This window comes from Entelurus aequoreus, linkage group LG07 (assembly GCF_033978785.1).
Source record: "Entelurus aequoreus isolate RoL-2023_Sb linkage group LG07, RoL_Eaeq_v1.1, whole genome shotgun sequence".
Classification (NCBI taxonomy): domain Eukaryota; kingdom Metazoa; phylum Chordata; class Actinopteri; order Syngnathiformes; family Syngnathidae; genus Entelurus; species Entelurus aequoreus.
This window is the reverse complement of record NC_084737.1, coordinates 73,611,722-73,635,173: the sequence shown is the minus strand read 5'-3', so window position 1 is coordinate 73,635,173 and position 23,452 is coordinate 73,611,722. Positions and strand designations below refer to the sequence as shown.

Below are 23,452 nucleotides of genomic sequence, written 5' to 3'. Positions count from 1 at the left end.
AAATATTCTTCGTCGAAAAAACAGAAGCTAAAATGAAGAATTAAATTAAAATGTATTTATTATTCTTTACAATAAAAAGAAATAATTTACTTGAACATTGATTTAAATTGTCAGGAAAGAAGAGGAAGGAATTTAAAAGGTAAAAAGGTATATGTGTTTAAAAATCCTAAAATCATTTTTAAGGTTGTATTTTTTCTCTAAAATTGTCTTTCTGAAAGTTATAAGAAGCAAAGTAAAAAAATAAATGAATTTATTTAAACAAGTGAAGACCAAGTCTTTAAAATATTTTCTTGGATTTTCAAATTCTATTTGAGTTTTGTCTCTCTTAGAATTAAAAATGTCGGGCAAAGCGAGACCAGCTTGCTAGTAAATAAATACAATTTAAAAAAATAGAGGCAGCTCACTGGTAAGTGCTGCTATTTGAGCTATTTTTAGAACAGGCCAGCGGGCTACTCATCTGGTCCTTACGGGCGACCTGGTGCCCGCGGGCACCGCGTTGGTGACCCCTGCATTAAACAATGTAACAAGGTTTTTTCAAAATAAATCAACTCAAGTTATGGAACAAAATGCCAACATGGCACTGCCATATTTATTATTGAAGTCACAAAGTGCATTATTTTTTTTAACATGCCTCAAAACAGCAGCTTGTAATTTGGGACATGCTCTCCCTGAGAGAGCATGAGGAGGTTGAGGTGGTGGGGGGGTAGGGAGTAGCGGGGGGTGTATATTGTAGCGTCCCGGAAGAGTTAGTGCTGCAAGGGGTTCTGGGTATTTGTTCTGTTGTGTTTATGTTGTGTTACGGTGCGGATGTTCTCCCGAAATGTGTTTGTCATTCTTGTTTGGTGTGGGCTCACAGTGTGGCGCATATTTGTTTTCAGAGCAGCTAGCCCCAAAAGCGTGTGTCAGAAAAAGACGGGGAAGCAGATTTATACGTGATTATATATCATATTGTAGGTGTGTATTACCCTTTGCATTCATATTTTGCTGTTTGTTACATTTTTGTTGTGTTTTGCTTGATTGTAAAAGATACACAACTATCGAGGAGCTGGTCTGAGAAGTAAAAAGAGGAGCGATGTTCATATGTTGTTAATATTCAGTCTTTTATTGTTCATAGTTAATATTGTAAATCCCACTTTCTTTATTTTAATGTACATTTTTGGTGTCTCATACAGTAAAAAACTGTAAAATTCCATTCCGGTTTTATGAGGTGGTCTGTCATAACTAGAGACGTCCGATAATGGCTTTTTTGCCGATATCCGATATTCCGATATTGTCCAACTCTTAATTACCGATTCCGATATCAACCGATACCGATATATACAGTCGTGGAATTAACACTTTTTTATGCCTAATTTTGTTGTGATGCCCCGCTGGATGCATTAAACAATGTAACAAGGTTTTTTCAAAATAAATCAACTCAAGTTATGGAAAAAAATGCCAACATGGCACTGCCATATTTATTATTGAAGTCACAAAGTGCATTATTTTTTTTTAACATGCCTCAAAACAGCAGCTTGTAATTTGGGACATGCTCTCCCTGAGAGAGCATGAGGAGGTTGAGGTGGGCGGGTTTGGGGGAGGGGCGGGTTTGAGGTGGGGGGGGGGGGGTAAGGGGAAGCAGGGTGTGTATATTGTAGCGTCCCGGAAGAGTTAGTGCTGCAAGGGGTTCTGGGTATTTGTGCTGTTGTGTTTATGTTGTGTTACGGTGCGGATGTTCTCCCGAAATGTGTTTGTCATTCTTGTTTGGTGTGGGTTCACAGTGTGGCGCATATTTGTAACAGTGTTAAAGTTGTTTATACGTCCACCCTCAGTGTGACCTGTATGGCTGTTGACCAAGTATGCATTGCATTCACTTGTCTGTGTAAAAAGCTGTAAATATTATGTGATTGGGCCGGCACGCAAAGGCAGTACCTTTAAGGTTTATTGTCGCTCTGTACTTCTCCCTACGTCCGTGTACACAGCGGCATTTGAAAAAGTCATACATTTTACTTTTTGAAACCGATACCGATAATTTCCAATGTTACATTTTAAAGCATTTATCGGCCGATAATATCGGCAGTCCGATATTATCGGACATCTCTAATTTAAACTGGGATGTGCAGCTCATTTGTGACTAGAAATGTGTAACTTTTGTCAGCGTTAACAGTTATTGTTTGAATATTATCTGTTTTTTCTGCTGGATAACCACAAGTAATGATGTCATGATGATGTCACCACAAAAACTCTAATCAGATATGAATCATAGTCTGATTGAATTTGAAACTGCTTAATACCAGTAGGTGAATGGGTGGGTTGATGCCAACATATCAATACTATAAAGATATTTGTATCATTTTCATATTTACAATCTTGATATTCTGACATATTTGGGGCAGGTATGTGTTATGTGTCTATATTGACCCGGTTAATAGTAACGTAGCAACCTGTGTCTAAAAATAGAGGAACACGACAGAAACAACAACTAATCACAGGGAATATACTTTAGTGTACTTGTTGGCCAAGTATTGTCTAGTACCTACAGTATGTGTCAAAGTCACGGCCCGCGGGCCAGATCCGAATTAATTATCTATGGCCCCCGGGATGATATTTGCCGCCTGCTGCTGTTTTGCACGCACCGATACTCCATCTCAGTATTGGTGCTAGGAATTTTCACAATGGGGTCCAAGGGACCCCATCAAGTCATAAGAATGGGGTCCCACAGTAAATTTTTCAGGGTCCCACTTTTTTGTGACCGTTTTGAAAACAAATGATAAATCTATGCATTATCCTGTTATATCTCACATTCTATATTGTGTTTTGGATAGAGATGTCGATGAATGCTTTAAAATGTAATATCGGAATTATCTGTATCGGTTTTTTTATTATCAGTATCGTTTCTTTTTTTTCTTTTTTTTTAAAATTAAATCCACATAAAAAACACAAGATACACTTACAATTAGTGCACCAACCCAAAAAACCTCCCACCCCCATTTACACTCATTCACACAAAAGGGTTGTTTCTTTCTGTTATTAATATTCTGGTTCCTACATTATATATCAATATATATCAATACAGTCTGCAAGGGATACAGTCCGTAAGCACACATGATTGTGCGTGCTGCTGGTCCACTAATAGTACTAACCTTTAACAGTTAATTTTACTCATTTTCGTTAATTACTAGTTTCTATGTAACTGTTTTTATATTGTTCCGCCCTGAGATCGGTAGGTTGGAGTTCAAATCCCAGCCGAGTCATACCAAAGACTATAAAAATGGGAGCCATTACCTCCCTGCTTGGCACTCAGCATCAAGGGTTGGAGTTGGGGGTTAAATCACCAAAAGTGATTCCCGGGCGCGGCGCCGCTGCTGCTCACTGCTCCCCAAGGGGATGGGTCAAATGCAGAGGACAAATTTCACCACATCTAGTGTGTGTGTGACAATCATTGGTACTTTAATCTTTAATCTTAATCTTCTACTTTCTTTTTTATTCAAGAAAATGTTTTTAATTTATTTATCTTATTTTATTTTTTTAATTTTTAAAAAAAGGACCTTATCTTCACCATACCTGGTTGTCCAAATTAGGCATAATAATGTGTTAATTCCACGACTGTATATATCAGTATCGGTTGGTATCGGTAATTAAAGAGTTGGACAATATCGGAATATCGGATATCGGCAAAAAGCCATTATCGGACATCCCTAGTTTTGGAAAAAGGTTGTCATAAACGTTAGTTGATTCATAAAAACAATAAAAAATAATATTCAGGTATAAACATTCATTCACTTTCTTCTTTCCTTCATGGATCTAAACTTGACTGCTGCCTGTATTTTTTTCTATATTTTTATTGTATATATTTTCAGAATGTATTTGTTCTATTTTTGGCCAAAGTAAGACAAAGAAAACAATCTGAAGTTGTCTTTATTTTTTTAGTTTTAATGCCACGATTTGAATAGTCTGGGCCGCGTGTGCACAGATTTTCCTCCATGCGGCCCCTGAGCTGAAATGACTTTGACACCCCTGGTCTAGTACAATTTGATTTAAAAAAAACAGTTAATCAAATCAAATCAAATCAACTTTATTGATAAAGCACATTTAAAATTTACCACAGGGGTAGCCAAAGTGCTGTACAATAGGCAGGTTAAAAGATAACACAAGAAAAACGAGCAAACACAACACAAACAGAGCATAATAAAAAAAATTAAAAAAAATAAAACTTAGAAACAGGTTCACAGCAGGTGCATTATGGGACGCCATAGCAGGATGGAGATCACAGAGTGTTAAAGGCCTACTGAAATGAGATTTTCTTATTTAAACGGGGATAGCATGTCCATTCTATGTGTCATACTTGATCATTTCGAGATATTGCCATATTTTTGCTGAAAGGATTTAGTAGAGAACATCGACGATAAAGTTTGCAAGTTTTGGTCGCTGATAAAAAAAGCCTTGCCTGTACCGGAAGTAGCGTGACGTCACAGGTTGTGGAGCTCCTCACATCTGCACATTGTTTACAATCATGGCCACCAGCAGCGAGAGCGATTCGGACCGAGAAAGCGACGATTACCCCATTAATTTGAGCGAGGATGAAAGATTTGTGGATGAGGAAAGTGAGAGTGAAGGATTAGAGGGCAGTGGAAGCGATTCAGATAGGGAAGATGCTGTGAGAGGCGGGTGGGACCTGATATTCAGCTGGGAATGACTAAAACAGTAAATAAACACAAGACATATATATACTCTATTAGCCACAACACAACCAGGCTTATATTTAATATGCCACAAATTAATCCCGCATAACAAACACCTCCCCCCTCCCGTCCATATAACCCGCCAATACAAATCAAACACCCGCACAACACACTCAATCCCACAGCCCAAAGTACCGTTCACCTCCGCAAAGTTCATACAGCCCTTATATTTCCCCAAAGTCCCCAAAGTTACGTACCTGACATGCACATAGCGGCACGCACGTATGGGCAAGCGATCAAATGTTTGGAAGCCGCAGCTGCGTACTCACGGTACCGCGTCTGCGTATCCAACTCAAAGTCCTCCTGGTAAGAGTCTCTGTTGTCCCAGTTCTCCACAGGCCAGTGGTAAAGCTTGACTGTCATATTTCCGGAATGTAAACAATGAAACACCGGCTACGTGTTTGTGTTGCTGCAGCCGGCCGCTAATACACCACTTCCCACCTACAGCTTTCTTCTTTGCTGTCTCCATTGTTCATTAAACAAATTGCAAAAGATTCACCAACACAGATGTCCAGAATACTGTGGAATTTTGCGATGAAAACAGACGACTTAATAGCTGGCCACAATGCTGTCCCAAAATGTCCGCTACAATCCGTGACGTCACGCGCAAACGTCATCATACAGAGACGTTTTCAGCAGGATATTTCGCGGGAAATTTAAAATTGCACTTTATAAGTTAACCCGGCCGTATTGGCATGTGTTGCAATGTTAAGATTTCATCATTGATATATAAACTATCAGACTGCGTGGTCGGTAGTAGTGGCTTTCAGTAGGCCTTTAAAGGCCATGGAATAAAAGCGTGTTTATTTAAAAATCGCTCTTCATCAACCATCTAAGCATACAAATATTTAATAATGGTGTTTTAAAATTTGACCGCTGATATTGGTCGAGTATTATTCATTTTCCAAACTGTTGCACTGCAGCAAGTATCATTAAAACGTTTAACTATCGATATTTGTCGTATTTTACGTTACTAACGGCGTATTCCCTCCCCCTGTCCTCTCAGGTCCTCCCATTCGACGACAACGTGTGTCTACGCGAGCCGTGCCAGAACTACATGAAGTGCATCTCGGTGCTGCGCTTCAATAGCTCCGCCCCCTTCATCTCCTCGCCCTCCATCCTGTTCCGGCCCATCCACCCCATCGCCGGCCTGCGTTGCCGCTGCCCGGTGGGCTTCACTGGCGACTACTGCGAGACGGAGATCAACCTTTGCTACTCCAACCCGTGCCTCAACGGAGGGGTGTGCGCCCGGAAAGAGGGAGGGTACACGTGTATCTGCCGGGAGGACTACACTGGTGAGTGGTGATGTAAACACATACAGTCGTGGTCAAAAGTTTACATACACTTGTAAAGAACATAATGTCATGGGTAGGGATAATGTTTGATAAGAAATTATCGAGTTCGAGCCTATTATCGAATTCTCTTATCGAACCGATTCCTTATCGATTCTCTTATCGAATCCAGACAGGTTGTTGTATATGGAAAAAAACACAATATTTGGTTTAACAAAAGCTCACTTTTTTTTTATAAGAAAAAAAGATAAAATAAAATAAAAAAAAAAATTGACTGTTACCCTCCTAAAAAAATTTAATTAATAAATATTGACTGTTGTTACCCAAAGTATATTAAGTGGGATTTTCAGTCCCTTGGGCACAAAACTGAAAATAATACAGCTCTCCAAAAAGTGCACTTCTGCTGCTATTGGAACATACTAACTACACACACAGGCAGACAGCTAACAAACAATCCAAGACGTCTAATAAAGTTCCAAAGCAGATTAATCCATTTAGGCTCTTTATTGTTGTTGATCTTGCTTTGTCATCATCATCAATCTTTATTGCAGACCTTAAGATCCATTTAAACATATAAAAACAGAATACAATACATTGTCTTTTCCTATCTTTACTTTTGTCTTGCACTGGACTGTTATTTTAATTTTTTTCAAACTGAAATACACACAATGACAAATGTATAAGCTATGTGATTCAATTAACATACTCAAATTTAATACACAATATGTAAATATTATCTTCACACAAATATACAGTACTATCATCAAACAAATACTTCTGAGTGTTGAAACTATTTCGATGGTAGAAATATACGACTTTAAGTCCTCAAATCACCCATTGAAACAGTGCACAAAAATCGTTTTTCAATAAACATCTTAGTTTTAAATGTAACCACTTTCCACCTTAATATTGAGTTACATAAACAAGTTAAACAGTTTACTTACAGACTTTTCTTTTCCAAGGCTTGTAGGAGCTAACACAACTTGTCTACTTCTCAATTGTCTCATGAACTGAACTGACTCGCCAACCCGGAAGTGGCCAGACTAATGACGCGTAGTATTTTCATATCGCCACAAGGTGTCAGTAAGAGTCTACAATCAATCAAAATCATTTGGGATTCGTTCTCAGGGATTCGAATAAAGAACCAACTCTTTTTCTTTACTATAATGGTCTCGATAACGGGTACCGGTTCTCAAAAAGGGATTCGAGTCAGAGGACTCGGTTCTTTTCTTATCGAACAACCAGGAAAACCGGGTTCGAGCATCATCCCTAGTCATGGCTGTCTTGAGTTTCCAATAATATCTACAACTCTTATTTTTTTTGTGATAGAGTGATTGGAGCACATACACTATATTGCCAAAAGTATTTGGCCACCCATCCAAATGATGAGAATTAGGTGCCCAAATCACTTGGCCCGGTGTATAAAATCAAGCACTTAGGCATGGAGACGGTTTCTACAAACATTTGTGAAAGAATAGGCCGCTCTCAGTAATTTCCAGCGTGCACTACAAAAAGTCAGTGTTCAAAAACAAGAAAAAAAAATACAAAAATTAGGGGTATTTTACTTGAACTAAGCAAAATTATCTTCCAATAGAACAAGAAAATTTGGCTTGTCGAGACTTTCCAAAACAGGTAAAATTAAAGCTGCAAGCAGCGATGGACGGGACCGACTTTGAGGGCTCATAAAATCCAAACCGGAGCAGTAATTAAAACTCTTTGGTCAACTTTTAATCAGAAGGGTTCAATCTCTCTCCTGTGCTAGTTTGAAGCCGACACGACAAACGCGCTCAGAGGAGATATTGTTTGAAAAAAGGTGACCGGTTTTTACAAAACTTTTGTTTTGAAGGGGGAATTGCAAACTTCCTGTTGATTTTTGCTGGGCGTTGTCAGTGTATAAAATTTAGGTCTAAGTGAAACCTACATAGAGGTTTTTGTTTCATGTCTCTGACATTTCTACTGGAAGTTACAGGCAGTTTTGTCTGTGTTTTCTTCCTGGGAGCAGTTTTGTCTGTGTTTTCTTCCAAGGGGGCGCTAGAGTGCAATTTTGAGTTTTGGGGTTGGGTTTTTTTATTAGATCGCAATTTTTGCCAGTCCTGATGTGTGTGTCCAGTTTGGTGAGTTTTGAAGCATGTTAAGGGGGTCAAATTATAGCTCCAAGAGGGCAAAGGTGACTGTTTTTACAAAACTTTTGTTTTGAAGGGGGAATTGCAAACTTCCTGTTGATTTTTGCTGGGGGTTTTCAGTGAATGAAATCTAGGTCTAAGTGAGACCTACATAGAGTTTTTTGTTTCATGTCTCTACGACATTCCTACTGGAAGTTACAGTTTTGTCTGTGTTTTCTTCCTAGGGGGCGCTAGAGCGCAATTTTGAGTTTTGGGGCTAGGTTTTTTGATTAGATCGCAATTTTCGCAAGTCCTGATGTGTGTCAAATATGGTGAGTTTTGAAGCATGTTAAGGGGGTCAAATTACAGCTCAAAGAGGCGGCGGTATAATAATAATAAAACCTTACAAATACAATAGGGTCCTCTGTCCCAAAGGGACATTCGGTCCCTAATTAGCTAACCTCAATGAACCCAAAAATACCTTAAAATAAGTATATTCTCACTAGTAACAACTGTACTACTATATGAGTACAGATTTGGGGGGCGTGGTTGGGGGCGTGGTTAAGAGGTGATGAGTATATTTACAGCTAGAATTCACCAACTGAGTATTTCATATATATTTCATGTATATATATATATATATATATATATATATATATATATATATATATATATATATATATATATATATATATATATATATATATATATATGAAATACTTGACTTTCAGTGAATTCTAGCTATATATATATTTTTTTATTTTAATTTTATTGTACATATAAATAAAATAAATACTTGAATTTCAGTGTTCCGGAGGCTATCCAATAGATGGCAGTATTGTCCTGTTTAAGAGTGTCACAACATTGATGTTTACGGCAGACGAACTGCTTTACGGTAGACGAAAACGTGACTGCTGTTGTTGTGTGTTGTTACCGCGCTGGGAGGACGTTAATGAAACTGCCTAACAATAAACCCACATAAGAAACCAAGAACTCGCCCTCGATCATTCTACAGTTATAACGTGATTGGGCAGGCACGCTGTTTATATCGTGGGAAAGCGGACGCGAAAACAGGCTGTCGCCGCTGTCCCCACTCAGGTCCGCATGGAGCTGGAGGGGTCGTGGCCTCCAGCTCCGGCTGAATTCCGGGAGAAAATTTCTTCCGGGAGGTTTTCGGGAGAGGCGCTGAATTCCGGGAGTCTCCCGGAAAATCCGGGAGGGTTGGCAAGTATGCATTAAGCCTACATGAACTCCATGGTGTTCAGGGATGAATAGTCTCTCCTATTGCTATTGTACTATTTTTTCAGCTCTAGTTACATTAATCATTAGTAATGGAGCAGCCTAGTTGTGAATGGCAGGGTCCCTGCTATCACATGTTGATAAAAATATAACATTTACATAATAAAAATCAACTACAGGCTTCCCAAATGCTGTAATAACTGACTTGAAACTGTTTAATGTTGCACATTTTATATGTAGAAGAAAAGTTTTGGCATTTTATTGATGATTAACGTGGGCAGAATTATTATAGTGTTCCCAATGTTAAAAGGATAAAGCCATTGTTTACAAATTTGGTAAATAAATAACCAAAAATTGTATATTTAGTTGTTTTCTTACTGTACCGAAAATTAACCGAACCGGGACCTCTAAACCGAACCGAAATTTTTGTGTACCGTTACACCCCTAGTAAAGGCTCCATCCATATGAATGAATGAATGATCTTTATTGTCATTGTGCATGTACAGGTACAGGTCCAACGAAATTTAGATTGCTTCCCTGAGGTGCTTTGCATTTAAAAAAAAAAAATAAATAAATAAAAAAAAAATTTAAAAAATAAAATAAAATAAAAAATAAAAAAAATGCAGAGCACCTCAGGGAAGCAATCTAAATTTAGGTTTGAGATGGACATTCTGGAAGAATACCTTTTCCTTATCTTTTGAGACTATAGAATCCCTCAAGATGGACTCGACAATGGCTGTTTGAAGCCCCTTTTTTTTCCAAAAGTGGGGCAGCCCGTGACCCTGGCTGTTGCCAGCGCGGAGGTGTAAAAATAGAGCGATACGAGGGCGAGCGAACACAAAAGGGATCAAAAGTAGAGTGGGGAAGGATACATTTACAGAGGATGTTATATGGGGTGGGCACTGCAGGGGAAATGGGATGAGTGATGTCCTCGATTGGAGCGAAGGAAATCCACTGGCTTCTGGGTGGTTTGTGTGTGTGTGTGTGTGTGTGTGTGTGTGTGTGTGTGTGTGTGTGTGTGTGTGTGTGTGTGTGTGTGTGTGTGTGTGTGTGTGTGTCTGTCTTTTGTCAAAGCCTGGGGGCAAAGAGGCGGAGCACGAACAAACGGGGCAATTGATTGTGCTACACTGAAATCTCCAGACCAGCGTGCTTACTCATTTATTCACACAACCATTCTCACTACCAGAAAACCCTTTTTTTTAATCCTTTATGCCTCTGGACTTTCAGTTCACTTTTTATTTTATTTTTTTTTATTTTTTTTAGCTCAGGCACTGAGCCTGTTTTAAATGTATTGATCGCATGTTTCTGCTGAACTCAGCGAAAGTGAACACTCCGAACCTCCAGCATGCACCACTTTGGGATGTGTGTGAAGGTGCACTGCAAAAACTGAAATCTAAGTAAGATGAAATATCTCAAATAAGGGTGATATTTGCTTATTTTCTGTCTGATAAGATAATTCTTCTCACTAAACAAATTTTATGTTAGTCTTTTACTTGTTTTAAAGGCCTACTGAAATGAATTTTTTTTATTTAAACGGGGATGGCAGATCCATTCTATGTGTCATACTTGATCATTTCGCGATATTGCCATATTTTTGCTGAAAGGATTTAGTAGAGAACATCGACGATAAAGTTTGCAACTTTTGGTCGCTGATAAAAAAAAGCCTTGCCTGTACCGGAAGTAGCGTGACGTCACAGGTTGAAAGGCTCCTCACATTTCCCCATTGTTTACACCAGCAGCGAGAGCGATTCGGATTGAGAAAGCGACGATTACCCCATTAATTTGAGCGAGGATGAAAGATTTGTGGATGAGGAACGTGAGAGTGAAGGACTAGAGTGCAGTGCAGGACGCATCTTTTTTCGCTCTGACCGTAACTTAGGTACAAGCTGGCTCATTGGATTCTACACTCTCCTTTTTCTATTGTGGATCACGGATTTGTATTTTAAACCACCTCGGATACTATATCCTCTTGAAAATGAGAGTCGACAACGCGAAATGGACATTCACAGTGACTTTTATCTCCACGACAATACAGCGGCGAAGCACTTTAGCTACGGAGCTAATGTGATAGCATCGGGCTTAACGGCAGATAGAAACAAAGGAAATAAACCCCAGACTGGAAGGATAGACAGAAGATCAACAATACTATTAAACCATGGACCTGTAAATACACGGTTAATGCTTTCCAACCTGGCGGAGCTTAACAATGCTGTTGCTAACGACGCCATTGAAGCTAACTTAGCAACGGGACCTCACAGAGCTATGCTAAAAACATTAGCTATCCACCTACGCCAGCCTTCATCTGCTCATCAACACCCGTGCTCACCTGCGTTCCAGCGATCGACGGAGCAACGACGGACTTCACCCGATCATAGATGCGGTCGGCAGCTAGCGTCGGATAGCGCGTCTGCTATCCAAGTCAAAGTCCTCCTGGTTGTGTTGCTGCAGCCAGCCGCTAATACACCGATCCCACCTACAACTTTCTTCTTTGCAGTCTCCATTGTTCATTGAACAAATTGCAAAAGATTCACCAACACAGATGTCCAGAATACTGTGGAATTTTGCGATGAAAACCGAGCTTTTTGTATTGGATACAATGTGTCCCAATACTTCCGTTTCAACGATTGACGTCACGCGCATACGTCATCATACATAGACGTTTTCAACCGGAAGTTTAGCGGGAAATTTAAAATTGCACTTTATAAGTTAATTGTGTTGCAATGTTAAGATTTCATCATTGATATATAAACTATCAGACTGCGTGGTCGCTAGTAGTGGCTTTCAGTAGGCCTTTAAGGGTTTTGGTCCTAAATGATCTCAGTAAGATATTACAGCTTGTTGCTGAGATTTGATGACCTATATTGAGTAAAACATGCTTGAAACTAGAATATCAACTGTTGCAAAGCTGTGTCATCAACACTCACAAGTATAAAACTACTTTTTTTTAAGTAATAATTTCTTATTTCAAGCATGAAAAAAAATAAATCATGATTTTGACACAATTGTGTCTCATAATTAAAACAGATGACGGCCAAATGGACTTTGCTGTTTTATTTTGTCAATACTCGGTCTTTGGCGTGGTTTGCTCTCCCGTGGTGCAAAAGAAATGGAACGGACGTGGCGTGCAGGTAAAGACATAGTTTAATTATAACTATAAACTACAAAGTACAAACAAAAGGGTACAAACAAAAGGCGCTCACAGCGGAGGTAAAAAAAACTTCACTAGGAAAAAACAAAAGGCGCGCACAATGGCGGAGAACTATGAACATTTAAACAAAAACTTACGTGACAAGAAATGCAACAAGAACTAACGTGACAAGGAACTGTGGACATGGCATGAATGTGTGATGTCGCCAGGACGAACAACAGAAACAGAAAAGCCTATATAGTGACATGATAAGTGAAAACAGGTGCGTGACTAACTGTGAACCGGTGCGTGACATGACAATGTGAAAACGTGAGACAGGTGTGTGTGAGTCCAAACGTGGAACAGGTGAAACTAATGAGTAACCATGGAAACAAAACAAAACAAAACCAGGAAGTGAAACCAGGAACTAAGGAAGTGTCCAAAAAACAAAACAGCACATGGCCAAACAAAAACATGAACACAGACATGACAGAACCCCCCCCTTACGGACAGATCCCAGATGGCCAAAAACAAAAAACAGGATCAAGAGTCATGGGAGGGGGGGAGGGGGACATGGCGGTGGGTCGCCAGACCAGGTGTCCCCGAATCCACCGGGGCAGAGTCAGGTGGCGACGGCGGGTAGACCGCCGCTGAACCTGACGAGGTGGGCGACCTGGGAATGGCCACATTCGTGGCAGACGAGGAGGTCGGCGCACCTGGCGTGGCGGACGCCCATGGAATGGCCACATCCTTGGCCGACGAGGAGGTGGGCGCGTTGTCGTGGCAGGCGGCGAAGCTTGGCGTGGTGCGTCAGGCGGCGAAGCTTGGCGTGGTGCGTCAGGCGGCGAAGCTTGGCGTGGGGGGTCTTTGTCTTGGCGTGGGTGGTCTTGGCCTTGGCGGTCTTGGTCTTGGCAGCGTGGGTCATGGTCCTGGCAGCGTGGGTCTTGGTCTTGGTCTTGGCGTGGTTGGTCTTGGACTTGGACTTGGCGTGGTTGGTCTTGGTCTTGGCGTGGGTCTTGGTCTTGGCGTGGGTCTTGGTCTTGGCGAGGGTCTGGGTCTTGGTCTTGGCGAGGGTCTGGGTCTTGGCGAGGGTCTTGGTCTTGGTCACTTGGCGGGTCTTGGTCTAGGTCACTTGGCGGTTCTTGGTCACTTGGCGGTTCTTGGTCTTGGTCACTTGGTGGGTCTTGGTCACTTGGCGGTTCTTGGTCACTTGGCGGTTCTTGGTCTTGGTCACTTGGCGGGTCTTGGTCTTGGCTTTGGTCTTGGCGTGGGGCAGCCACGGGCGGCACTTGGCGGCGTGGGGCAGCCACGGGTGGCACTTGGCGGCGTGGGGCAGCCACGGGCGGCACTTGGCGGCGTGGGGCAGCCACGGGCGGCACTTGGCGGCGTGGGGCAGCCACGGGCGGCACTTGGCGGCGTGGGGAAGCCACGGGCGGCACTTGGCGGCGTGGGGAAGCCACGGGCGGCACTTGGCGGCGTGGGGAAGCCACGGGCGGCACTTGGCGGCGTGGGGCAGCCACTGGCGGCACTTGGCGGCGTGGGGCAGCCACTGGCGGCACTTGGCGTGGAGCAGGTACTGGCGGCGCTTGGCGTGGAGCTGGGCGTGGAGCAGGTGGATCTTGGCATGGTCGAAAAACTGGTGGTGGTGGTCGTGCTGGTGGCTGTGGCTTGGCGTGACGAAAGACTGGTGGTGGGGGTCGTGCTGGTGGCTGTGGCTTGGCAGGTCGAAAGACAGGTGGTGGGGGTCGTGCTGGTGGCTGTGGCTTGGCAGGTCGAAAGACAGGTGGTGGGGGTCGTGCTGGTGGCTGTGGCTTGGCGTGACGAAGCTGACCCGCCCCACCTGAACAATTCCCAGCCCTAGCCCCCCCCTCAAGGAGCGGATACCAGACGCGCGCCCTGCGGTCTGGAATCGTTTCTTTGGGTGGGTGGAGGGTGGTCAGGAGGGGGGCAGAATCCTCCCTTCCAAACTGTCCAAAAAGTCTTTCTTTCCCCCCCACCTGGGCTTTTGTGGGTGAAAAAAAAATTTCTGACTTAGGCGTGGCATGAGTCCTGGGGGGCGGGGCATGGAATTTGGGTGACTGTGATTGACAGGATCTGATTTCTAAAAACATGTCTTGGTAATATTTAATCATGGATTTAGAGTCTTTGGTTGGATGTGGCTGACAAGAAAAAGAGTTCAGGGGAAAAAAATCCATGACGTCACCCACTGGCAGCGGCGTGACGTCGTCCTGGGGAAGCCGGGCTGGCTGCAGCTCGTTTCCGCCCGGAGGGGGAGGAGCTTGCGGGAACGATGCGTCCTTTCCAATGCTTGTGGAAGCCCTCCCTGACGTCCTTCGTTGGGAGCGGCGCTTCCGGGACTGCGGTGACGCAGCGCCATCCTCGGACCAAAGGGAGCTGATCGGCACCAGTTTGCCGGTCGGACCCCACATGAGATCCTTGCGCTCCATGGGGGAATGGCGGAGTGTCTCGGCTTCCATGGCGCGCAGGACCTCCCACGTTACCTCGTCAAAATTGTCCCATTTTTTTGCGGGAGAGCTCTCGTGCTGGCGACATCTGTCAATACTCGGTCTTTGGCGTGGTTTGCTCTCCCGTGGTGCAAAAGAAATGGAACGGACGTGGCGTGCAGGTAAAGACATAGTTTAATTATAACTATAAACTACAAAGTACAAACAAAAGGGTACAAACAAAAGGCGCTCACAGCGGAGGTAAAAAAAACTTCACTAGGAAAAAACAAAAGGCGCGCACAATGGCGGAGAACTATGAACATTTAAACAAAAACTTACGTGACAAGAAATGCAACAAGAACTAACGTGACAAGGAACTGTGGACATGGCATGAATGTGTGATGTCGCCAGGACGAACAACAGAAACAGAAAAGCCTATATAGTGACATGATAAGTGAAAACAGGTGCGTGACTAACTGTGAACCGGTGCGTGACATGACAATGTGAAAACGTGAGACAGGTGTGTGTGAGTCCAAACGTGGAACAGGTGAAACTAATGAGTAACCATGGAAACAAAACAAAACAAAACCAGGAAGTGAAACCAGGAACTAAGGAAGTGTCCAAAAAACAAAACAGCACATGGCCAAACAAAAACATGAACACAGACATGACATATTTTCAATGAAACAATAGAAAACACGTACTCATATAGTAGTACAGTTGGCACAGTACAGTAAACTGACAGTTAATATTTAAACATTTGACATTTCAAACAATTTCAAACAGAAATAGTTCATGCACATTCAGATAAATTCCTCAAAATTACAATTAAAAAAATGTTGGCCGGGGGCCGGGCTGTATATATGCGCACTGATTGACTGAAAGAGCACACACTTGGCGCGATGATGTCATGTTATCCATGGAAAAATGCATTTTTAGACAATAGGATTTGCTTGAGTGGCTAGGAAACTTGTTGCCTTTCCATTAAGAACAATAAATTAGTTTTTAGTATAAGTTTGCTGGTTTCAAGAAATGTAATGCCGAGCGCATATCATTATGTCAAGATAATGGCACTAGCGTTTACTTCATTTAAGAATATTTTTCAACATATTGAGCAAAAAGGTCTCTTTTTTTACACCAAGAAATGTGCACTTGTTATTATTGAGAATATACTTATTTTAAGGTATTTTTGGGTTCATTGAGGTTAGCTAATTAGGGTCCGCACAGGACCATTGTCAAAGGAATCCCAAAGGGAGTCCTTTTGCAATGGGACGAAAGGACCCTATTGAAATTGTAAGGTTTTATTATTATTATTATTATTCTTTATTATTATTATTCTTCCGCAGCTTTGCGCACTACTTTGCCCCCCTTAACATGCTTCCAAACTCACCAAATTTTTTACACACATACAAAAAGTGGTCCAGCACACTTTAGTCAAAAAACCAAACCCCAAAAATCTAAATTGCGCTCTAGCGCCCCCTAGGAAAAAACAAAAACAAACTGCCTGTAACTCCCACTAGGAAGGTCGTAGAGACATGAAACAAAAACCTTAGACCTCACTTAGACCTACAACTCATAATGACACATTCTCGGGCGAAAACCAACAGGAAGTTGGCAATTTCCCATTTAAGACAAAAATGTACTAAAAACACAAATTTTTGCCTCTTTGAGCTGTAATTTGACCCCCTTAAAATACTTCAAAACTCACCAAAATCGGGACTGGTGGAAATTGCCATCTAAAAAAAAACCGAACCCCAAAACTCAAAATTGTGCTCTACACAATTTTTGAAAAAAACAGAGAAAAAACTGCTCCTCAGAGGAAAACTCAGACAAAACTGCTTGTAACTTCCGGTAGGAACGTCTTAGAGACATGAAACAAATACCTCTATGTAGGTCTCACTCAGGACTACCACTGGACAGAAGTATTGGGACACCTAGGACTAGCACCTGCCAAAATGCGGACCCGACCAACGCTGCTTGCAGCTTTAATTTTACTTGTTTTGGAAAGTCTTGACAAGCCACATTTTCTTGTTCTATTGGCAGATCATTTTGCTTGGGTCAAATAAAATACCCCTCATTTTTGTTGAGTTTTTTCTTGCTTTTGAACACTGACTTTTTGCAGTGTGTTCAGCGTGCAGTGGCGTCGATGTCGTGAGAGCCGATACGTCTCCCAGTAATTGTCCGCTTAGACACTCAATGCGGGACGCTTTAATAAGGTAAATGCCCCTCCAAGGCAGAGCGGGGAGACGGAAAGAGGAGATGAGAGGCAGTCTCGATTGAGTTAGTGAGAACACGAAACAGGAGGGTGGAAGGGACACGAAAATGAAATCTCTCGACGGTTATGCTGCAGGTTTTATTTCGTACAGAGCCGAGCTGAGACAAAGCTTAAAGAGACGGGCGAGGAAATGCGGTAAAGGAGAAGATCAGATTAGCTATGGATGTTAAAGTGAGAAATGTAATACAGTTGGTGGAGACGGAGGGAAAAAAATCATACCAGTTCAGAAAAGTGACATACTTGTGCTGTTGGCTGTTAAAAAATATTGGGATGATTGTTTTTTGCTTGGGGTGTGACGATTAATCGATATATCAATTTACAGTATATTCCTTAGATTTAACTACATCGATCTGTGCTCGGCATGTGTGCCTTCCGGAAGATGGATATCGATCCAACATTGTTTTAAATCGAGATGTCCGATAATGGCTTTTTTGCCGATATCCGATATTCCGATATGGTCCAACTCTTAATTACCGATACCGATATCAACCGATACCGATATATACAGTCGTGGAATTAACACATTATTATGCCTAATTTTGTTGTGATGCCCCGCTGGATGCATTAAACAATGTACAAACCCCGTTTCCATATGAGTTGGGAAATTGTGTTGGATGTAAATATAAACGGAATACAATGATTTGCAAATCCTTTTCAACCCATATTCAGTTGAATATGCTACAAAGACAACATATTTGATGTTCAAACTCATAAACTTTATTTTTTTTTGCAAATAATAATTAACTTAGAATTTCATGGCTGCAACACGTGCCAAAGTAGTTGGGAAAGGGCATGTTCACCACTGTGTTACATGGCCTTTCCTTTTAACAACACTCAGTAAAGGTTTGGGAACTGAGGAGACACATTTTTGAAGCTTCTCAGGTGGAATTCTTTCCCATTCTTGCTTGATGTACAGCTTAAGTTGTTCAACAGTCCGGGGGTCTTCCTTGTGCTATTTTAGGCTTCACACATTTTCAATGGGAGACAGGTCTGGACTACAGGCAGGCCAGTCTAGTACCCGCACTCTTTTACTATGAAGCCACGTTGATGTAACACGTGGCTTGGCATTGTCTTGCTGAAATAAGCAGGGGCGTCCATGGTAACGTTGCTTGGATGGCAACATATGTTGCTCCAAAACCTGTATGTACCTTTCAGCATTAATGGCGCCTTCACAGATGTGTAAGTTACCCATTTCTTGGGCACTAATACACCCCCATACCATCACAGATGCTGGCTTTTCAACTTTGCGCCTATAACAATCCAAGTGGTTCTTTTCCTCTTTGGTCCGGAGGACACGACGGCCACAGTTTCCAAAAACAATTTGAAATGTGGACTCGTCAGACCACAGAACACTTTTCCACTTTGTATCAGTCCATCTTAGATGAGCTCAGGCCCAGCGAAGCCGACGGCGTTTCTGGGTGTTGTTGATAAACGGTTTTCGCCTTGCATAGGAGAGTTTTAACTCGCACTTACAGATGTAGCGACCAACTGTAGTTACTGACAGTGGGTTTCTGAAGTGTTCCTGAGCCCATGTGGTGATATCCTTTACACACTGATGTCGCTTGTTGATGCAGTGCAGCCTGAGGGATGGAAGGTCACAGGCTTAGCTGCTTACGTGCAGTGATTTCTCCAGATTCTCTGAACCCTTTGATGATATTACGGAGCGTAGATGGTGAAATCCCTAAATTCCTTGCAATAGCTGGTTGAGAAAGGGTTTTCTTAAACTGTTCAACAATTTGCTCACGCATTTGTTGACAAAGTGGTGACCCTCGCCCCATCCTTGTTTGTGAATGACTGAGCATTTTATGGAATCTACTTTTACACCCAATCATGGCACCCACCTGTTCCCAATTTGCCTGTTCACCTGTGGGATGTTCCAAATAAGTGTTTGATGAGCATTCCTCAACTTTATCAGTATTTATTGCCACCTTTCCCAACTTCTTTGTCACGTGTTGCTGGCATCAAATTCTAAAGTTAATGATTATTTGCAAAAAAAAAAAAAAAAAAGTTTATCAGTTTGAACATCAAATATGTTGTCTTTGTAGCATATTCAACTGAATATGGGTTGAAAAGGATTCGCAAATCATTGTATTCTGTTTATATTTACATCTAACACAATTTCCCAACTCATATGGAAACGGGGTTTGTAAACAAGATATTTCCAAAATAAATCAACTCAAGTTATGGAAAAAAAATGCCAACATGGCACTGCCATATTTATTATTGAAGTCACAAAGTGCATTATTTTTTTTAACATGCCTCAAAACAGCAGCTTGGAATTTGGGACATGCTGAGAGAGCATGAGGAGGTTGAGGTGGGCGGAGTTGGGAGGTGGGGGGTAAGAGGTAGCGGGGGGTGTATATTGTAGCGTCCCGGAAGAGTTAGTGCTGCAAGGGGTTCTGGGTATTTGTTCTGTTACCCCGTTTCCATATGAGTGTAGCATGTAGCCTTGCATACTTTTTTCAGCTGCTTGTTTGCTGCTAAATAATCTTCAATGTATTATTTAATCATTTCCAATTAGCTTTTGAAAGGCCAACCGACAGCTAAATTGTAGATAAAAGCTGTGATCAGTGTCGCTGTAAAATAGTACAATTACAGGATTTCCTGTGTTTTAGTTTTTCATGCAACAGCTACTAGCAAGCAGGAGAACTCTGCAATTGGGAAGTGCCGTTCAGGATACAGCGATTAACTGCCTAACATTAATTGATGACAGAACAGCTAGTTTATGCATGCGGAAAAAGTCGCGGATTAAGCAAATTGGGAGATTTGGGGCTCATTATGCATTTCTTTAGGCGCTGTAGAGGAGAGAAAAGGCTTTAAAAGGGAGCAAGACCTACAGAGGGAAGACAAGAGGGAAGATGGAGGGATGCTGCTGGGAGTATATTGGCCTCCAGGGATGTACCATGTGTTGTGGAGGAGGAGGTTGGGGGGGGCATTAGGTGGTGGGAGGCAAGGCGGAGCAAACTAAGATGCCGAGGGGTGGTTGAAGAATATGCTGGCTTTGATGAATAAAACATCTGCATGAATGAAGGGAGGGCGTGTATACATAAAGCATGCAGGAGGAAGAAGGGATGATGATGAACAGGAAGGTAAGACGAGGGAGGAAGGAGCAATAGGCAATGGAGGTAAAAAAAAGAGAGTCAGGCAGAGGTGCAAAGTTTCTTCATGTCAACTTTTTTGTGTATCGTCGACAGTACGAATGAGTGGGCGACACAATTAGAATATTGTCACACTTTATTAGTACCAAAAAGTTAACTTCACTTGCAGATGAAAAACAAAATGAGTCGTTGCTGTAATGCAGTAATTGAAGGCGTTACTGTACTAATAAAGTGTTATATATTACACCTACTAGGGCTGCTCCATTATTTGACATCGAATCGACACTGAGGTTTTAATTAGTGCGATAACGTAAGCACAAAAGGTGGAGATTTATCTTCTCCGCCGTTAACCAGCATTTGAGTGGCAGACATGTTTGCCAATCAGAATTGTTGAGCCTTCATTTTTACTTCATTATTATTATTTATTTTCCATCTTATTTCATTTAATTGTTATGTTTGTTTATTCATTTGGGATAACAGTCATTTACCTTCCAATTACAGTACAACGATAAACAATTCTACAGTAATGAGAAATTAAAGTTTATTCTCTTTTAAATGGTTACTTGCATTATTATTATTATTAGAGATGTCCGATAAATGCTTTAAAATGTAATATCGGAAATTATCGGTATCGGTTTATTTTTTTTTATTTTATTTTTTTATTAAATCAACATAAAAAACACAAGATACACTTACAATTAGTGCACCAACCCAAAAAACCTCCCTCCCCCATTTACACTCATTCACACAAAAGGGTTGTTTCTTTCTGTTATTAATATTCTGCTTCCTACATTATATATCAATATATATCAATACAGTCTGCAAGAGATACAGTCCGTAAGCACACATCATTGTGCATGCTGCTGCTCCACTAATAGTACTAACCTTTAACAGTTAATTTTACTCATTTTCATTAATTACTAGTTTCTATGTAACTGTTTTTATATTGTTTTACTTTCTTTTTTATTCAAGAACATGTTTTTAATTTATTTATCTTATTTTATTTTATTATTATTTTTAAAAAGGACCTTATCTTCACCATACCTGGTTGTCCAAATTAGGCATAATAATGTGTTAATTCCACGTCTGTATATATCAGTATCGGTTGATATCGGTATCGGTAATTAAATAGTTGGACAATATCGGAATATTGGATATCGGCAAAAAGCCATAATCGGAAATCCCGATTCATAAATGTCTCAAAATGTACATATTTTTGCTGAATTTTCTTTCATTCGTGTATTTTGGACGTTAGAGTATCATAAATACCAGAGATGTCGATAAATGCGCTAAAAAAATGTAATATCGGAAATTATCTGTATGTTTTTTTAAAATTATTATTATTATTATTTTTTCTTTTTATTAAATCAACATAAAAAACACAAGATACACTTACAATTAGTGCACCAACCCAAAAGACCTCCCTCCCCCATTTACACTCATTCACACAAAAGGGTTGTTTCTTTCTGTTATTAATATTCTGCTTCCTACATTATATATCAATATATATCAATACAGTCTGCAAGGGATACAGTCCGTAAGCACACATGATTTTGCGTGCTGCTGGTCCACTAATAGTACTAACCTTTAACAGTTAATTTGACTCATTTTCAAGAATTACTAGTTTATATGTAACTGTTTTTATATTGTTTTACTTTCTTTTTTATTCAAGAACATGTTTTTAATTTATTGATCTTATTTTATTTTATTATTATTTTTAAAAAGGACCTTATCTTCACCATACCTGGTTGTCCAAATTAGGCATAATCATGTGTTAATTCCACGACTGTATATATCGGTTGATATCGGTATCGGTTGATATCGGTAACGGTAATTAAAGAGTTGGACAATATCGGAATATCGGATATCGGCAAAAAGCCATTATCGGACATCCCTAATAAACACTTAATGAATATCCTACTGGTGGCTTGTAAAAAGACCATTACTAGGAAATGGATATCCCAGGAGAGCCCAACTTTGAAGCAACCTCACAATAATGTCTGATTGAATGCTAAAAACGTTATGACAGACCGCCTTAAAAAACGGGATGGAATTCGACATTTTTATGGGATTTACAATATTAACTATGGACGATAAAACACTGAATATTGACAACATATGAACGTCACACCCCGTCTTGATAGACATATTTTACAATCAAGCAAAAACGCAACAAAAATGCAACAAATGCAGCGAAATATGTACGCAAAAAAACCCACCTACAATCTGATATATCACGAAGCTTTAGAACTTTGTTGTAAAAATCTCCTTCCGCGTCTGTCCCTGACACCCGCATTTCAGGCTGGCCGCTCTGGAAACACTCTGTGGAAACGCTCCCCACCCACACTGCTTGGTGCCTCGTCTGAGCTGCTGTGACTTAGATCAGTGGTTCCCAACCACCGGGCCGCGGACCGATTGGTACCGGGTCGCGCAAGAAATTAAAAAAAATAAAATAAATAATAATTTTTTTTTTTTTTTAATTAAATCAACATAAAAAACACAATATATACATTATATATCAATATATATCAATACAGTCTGCAGGGATACAGTCCGTAAGCACACATGATTGTATTTCTTTATGGGAAAAATAAATGAATAAATAAAAAAAATAAAAAAAATCCACCCCCTTCACGGTCCGTGGGACAAATTTTCAAGCGTTGACCGGTCCCCAGCTACAAAAAGGTTGGGGACCACTGACTTAGATGACCATAGTAATTAATTAGATGACCATAGTAACTAATTAGATGACCATAGTAACCATACTTGCCAACCCTCCCGTTTTTAGCGGGAGAATCCCGGTATTCAGCGCCTCTCCCGACAACCTCCCGGCAGAGATTTTCTCCCGACAAACTCCCGGTATTCAGCCGGAGCTGGAGGCCACGCCCCCTCCAGCTCAATGCGGACCTGAGACTGAGTGGGGACAGCCTGTTCTCACGCAATATAAACAGCTTGCCTAACGAATTCAAACGAATGGAAACAAGAATTTCAGTTCATCCAGGACAGTTCGAAGGGGAAGGTGTATGTTGCCTGTAAATATGTAGAACAGACTTCTCCATTGAACACGGTGGCCGAAATGATATACTCATCATGAACGGAGAAGTTAAACAGGACAATACTGCCATCTAATGGATAGCCACCGGAACACTGAAAT

General features: G+C 41.1%; 1 protein-coding gene across 4 annotated transcripts in view; it reads left to right on the top strand.

Moving 5' to 3' along the window:
• Positions 1 to 23,452, top strand: part of celsr3 (cadherin, EGF LAG seven-pass G-type receptor 3) — a 218,832-nt gene that overhangs the window by 42,102 nt on the left and 153,278 nt on the right. For all 4 annotated transcript variants that reach the window (XM_062054455.1, XM_062054456.1, XM_062054454.1 and 1 more), the window contains exon 3: positions 5,728 to 6,016. In XM_062054455.1, the coding sequence (XP_061910439.1) occupies positions 5,728 to 6,016 (289 nt within the window). The remainder of the gene's footprint in view (positions 1 to 5,727; positions 6,017 to 23,452) is intronic.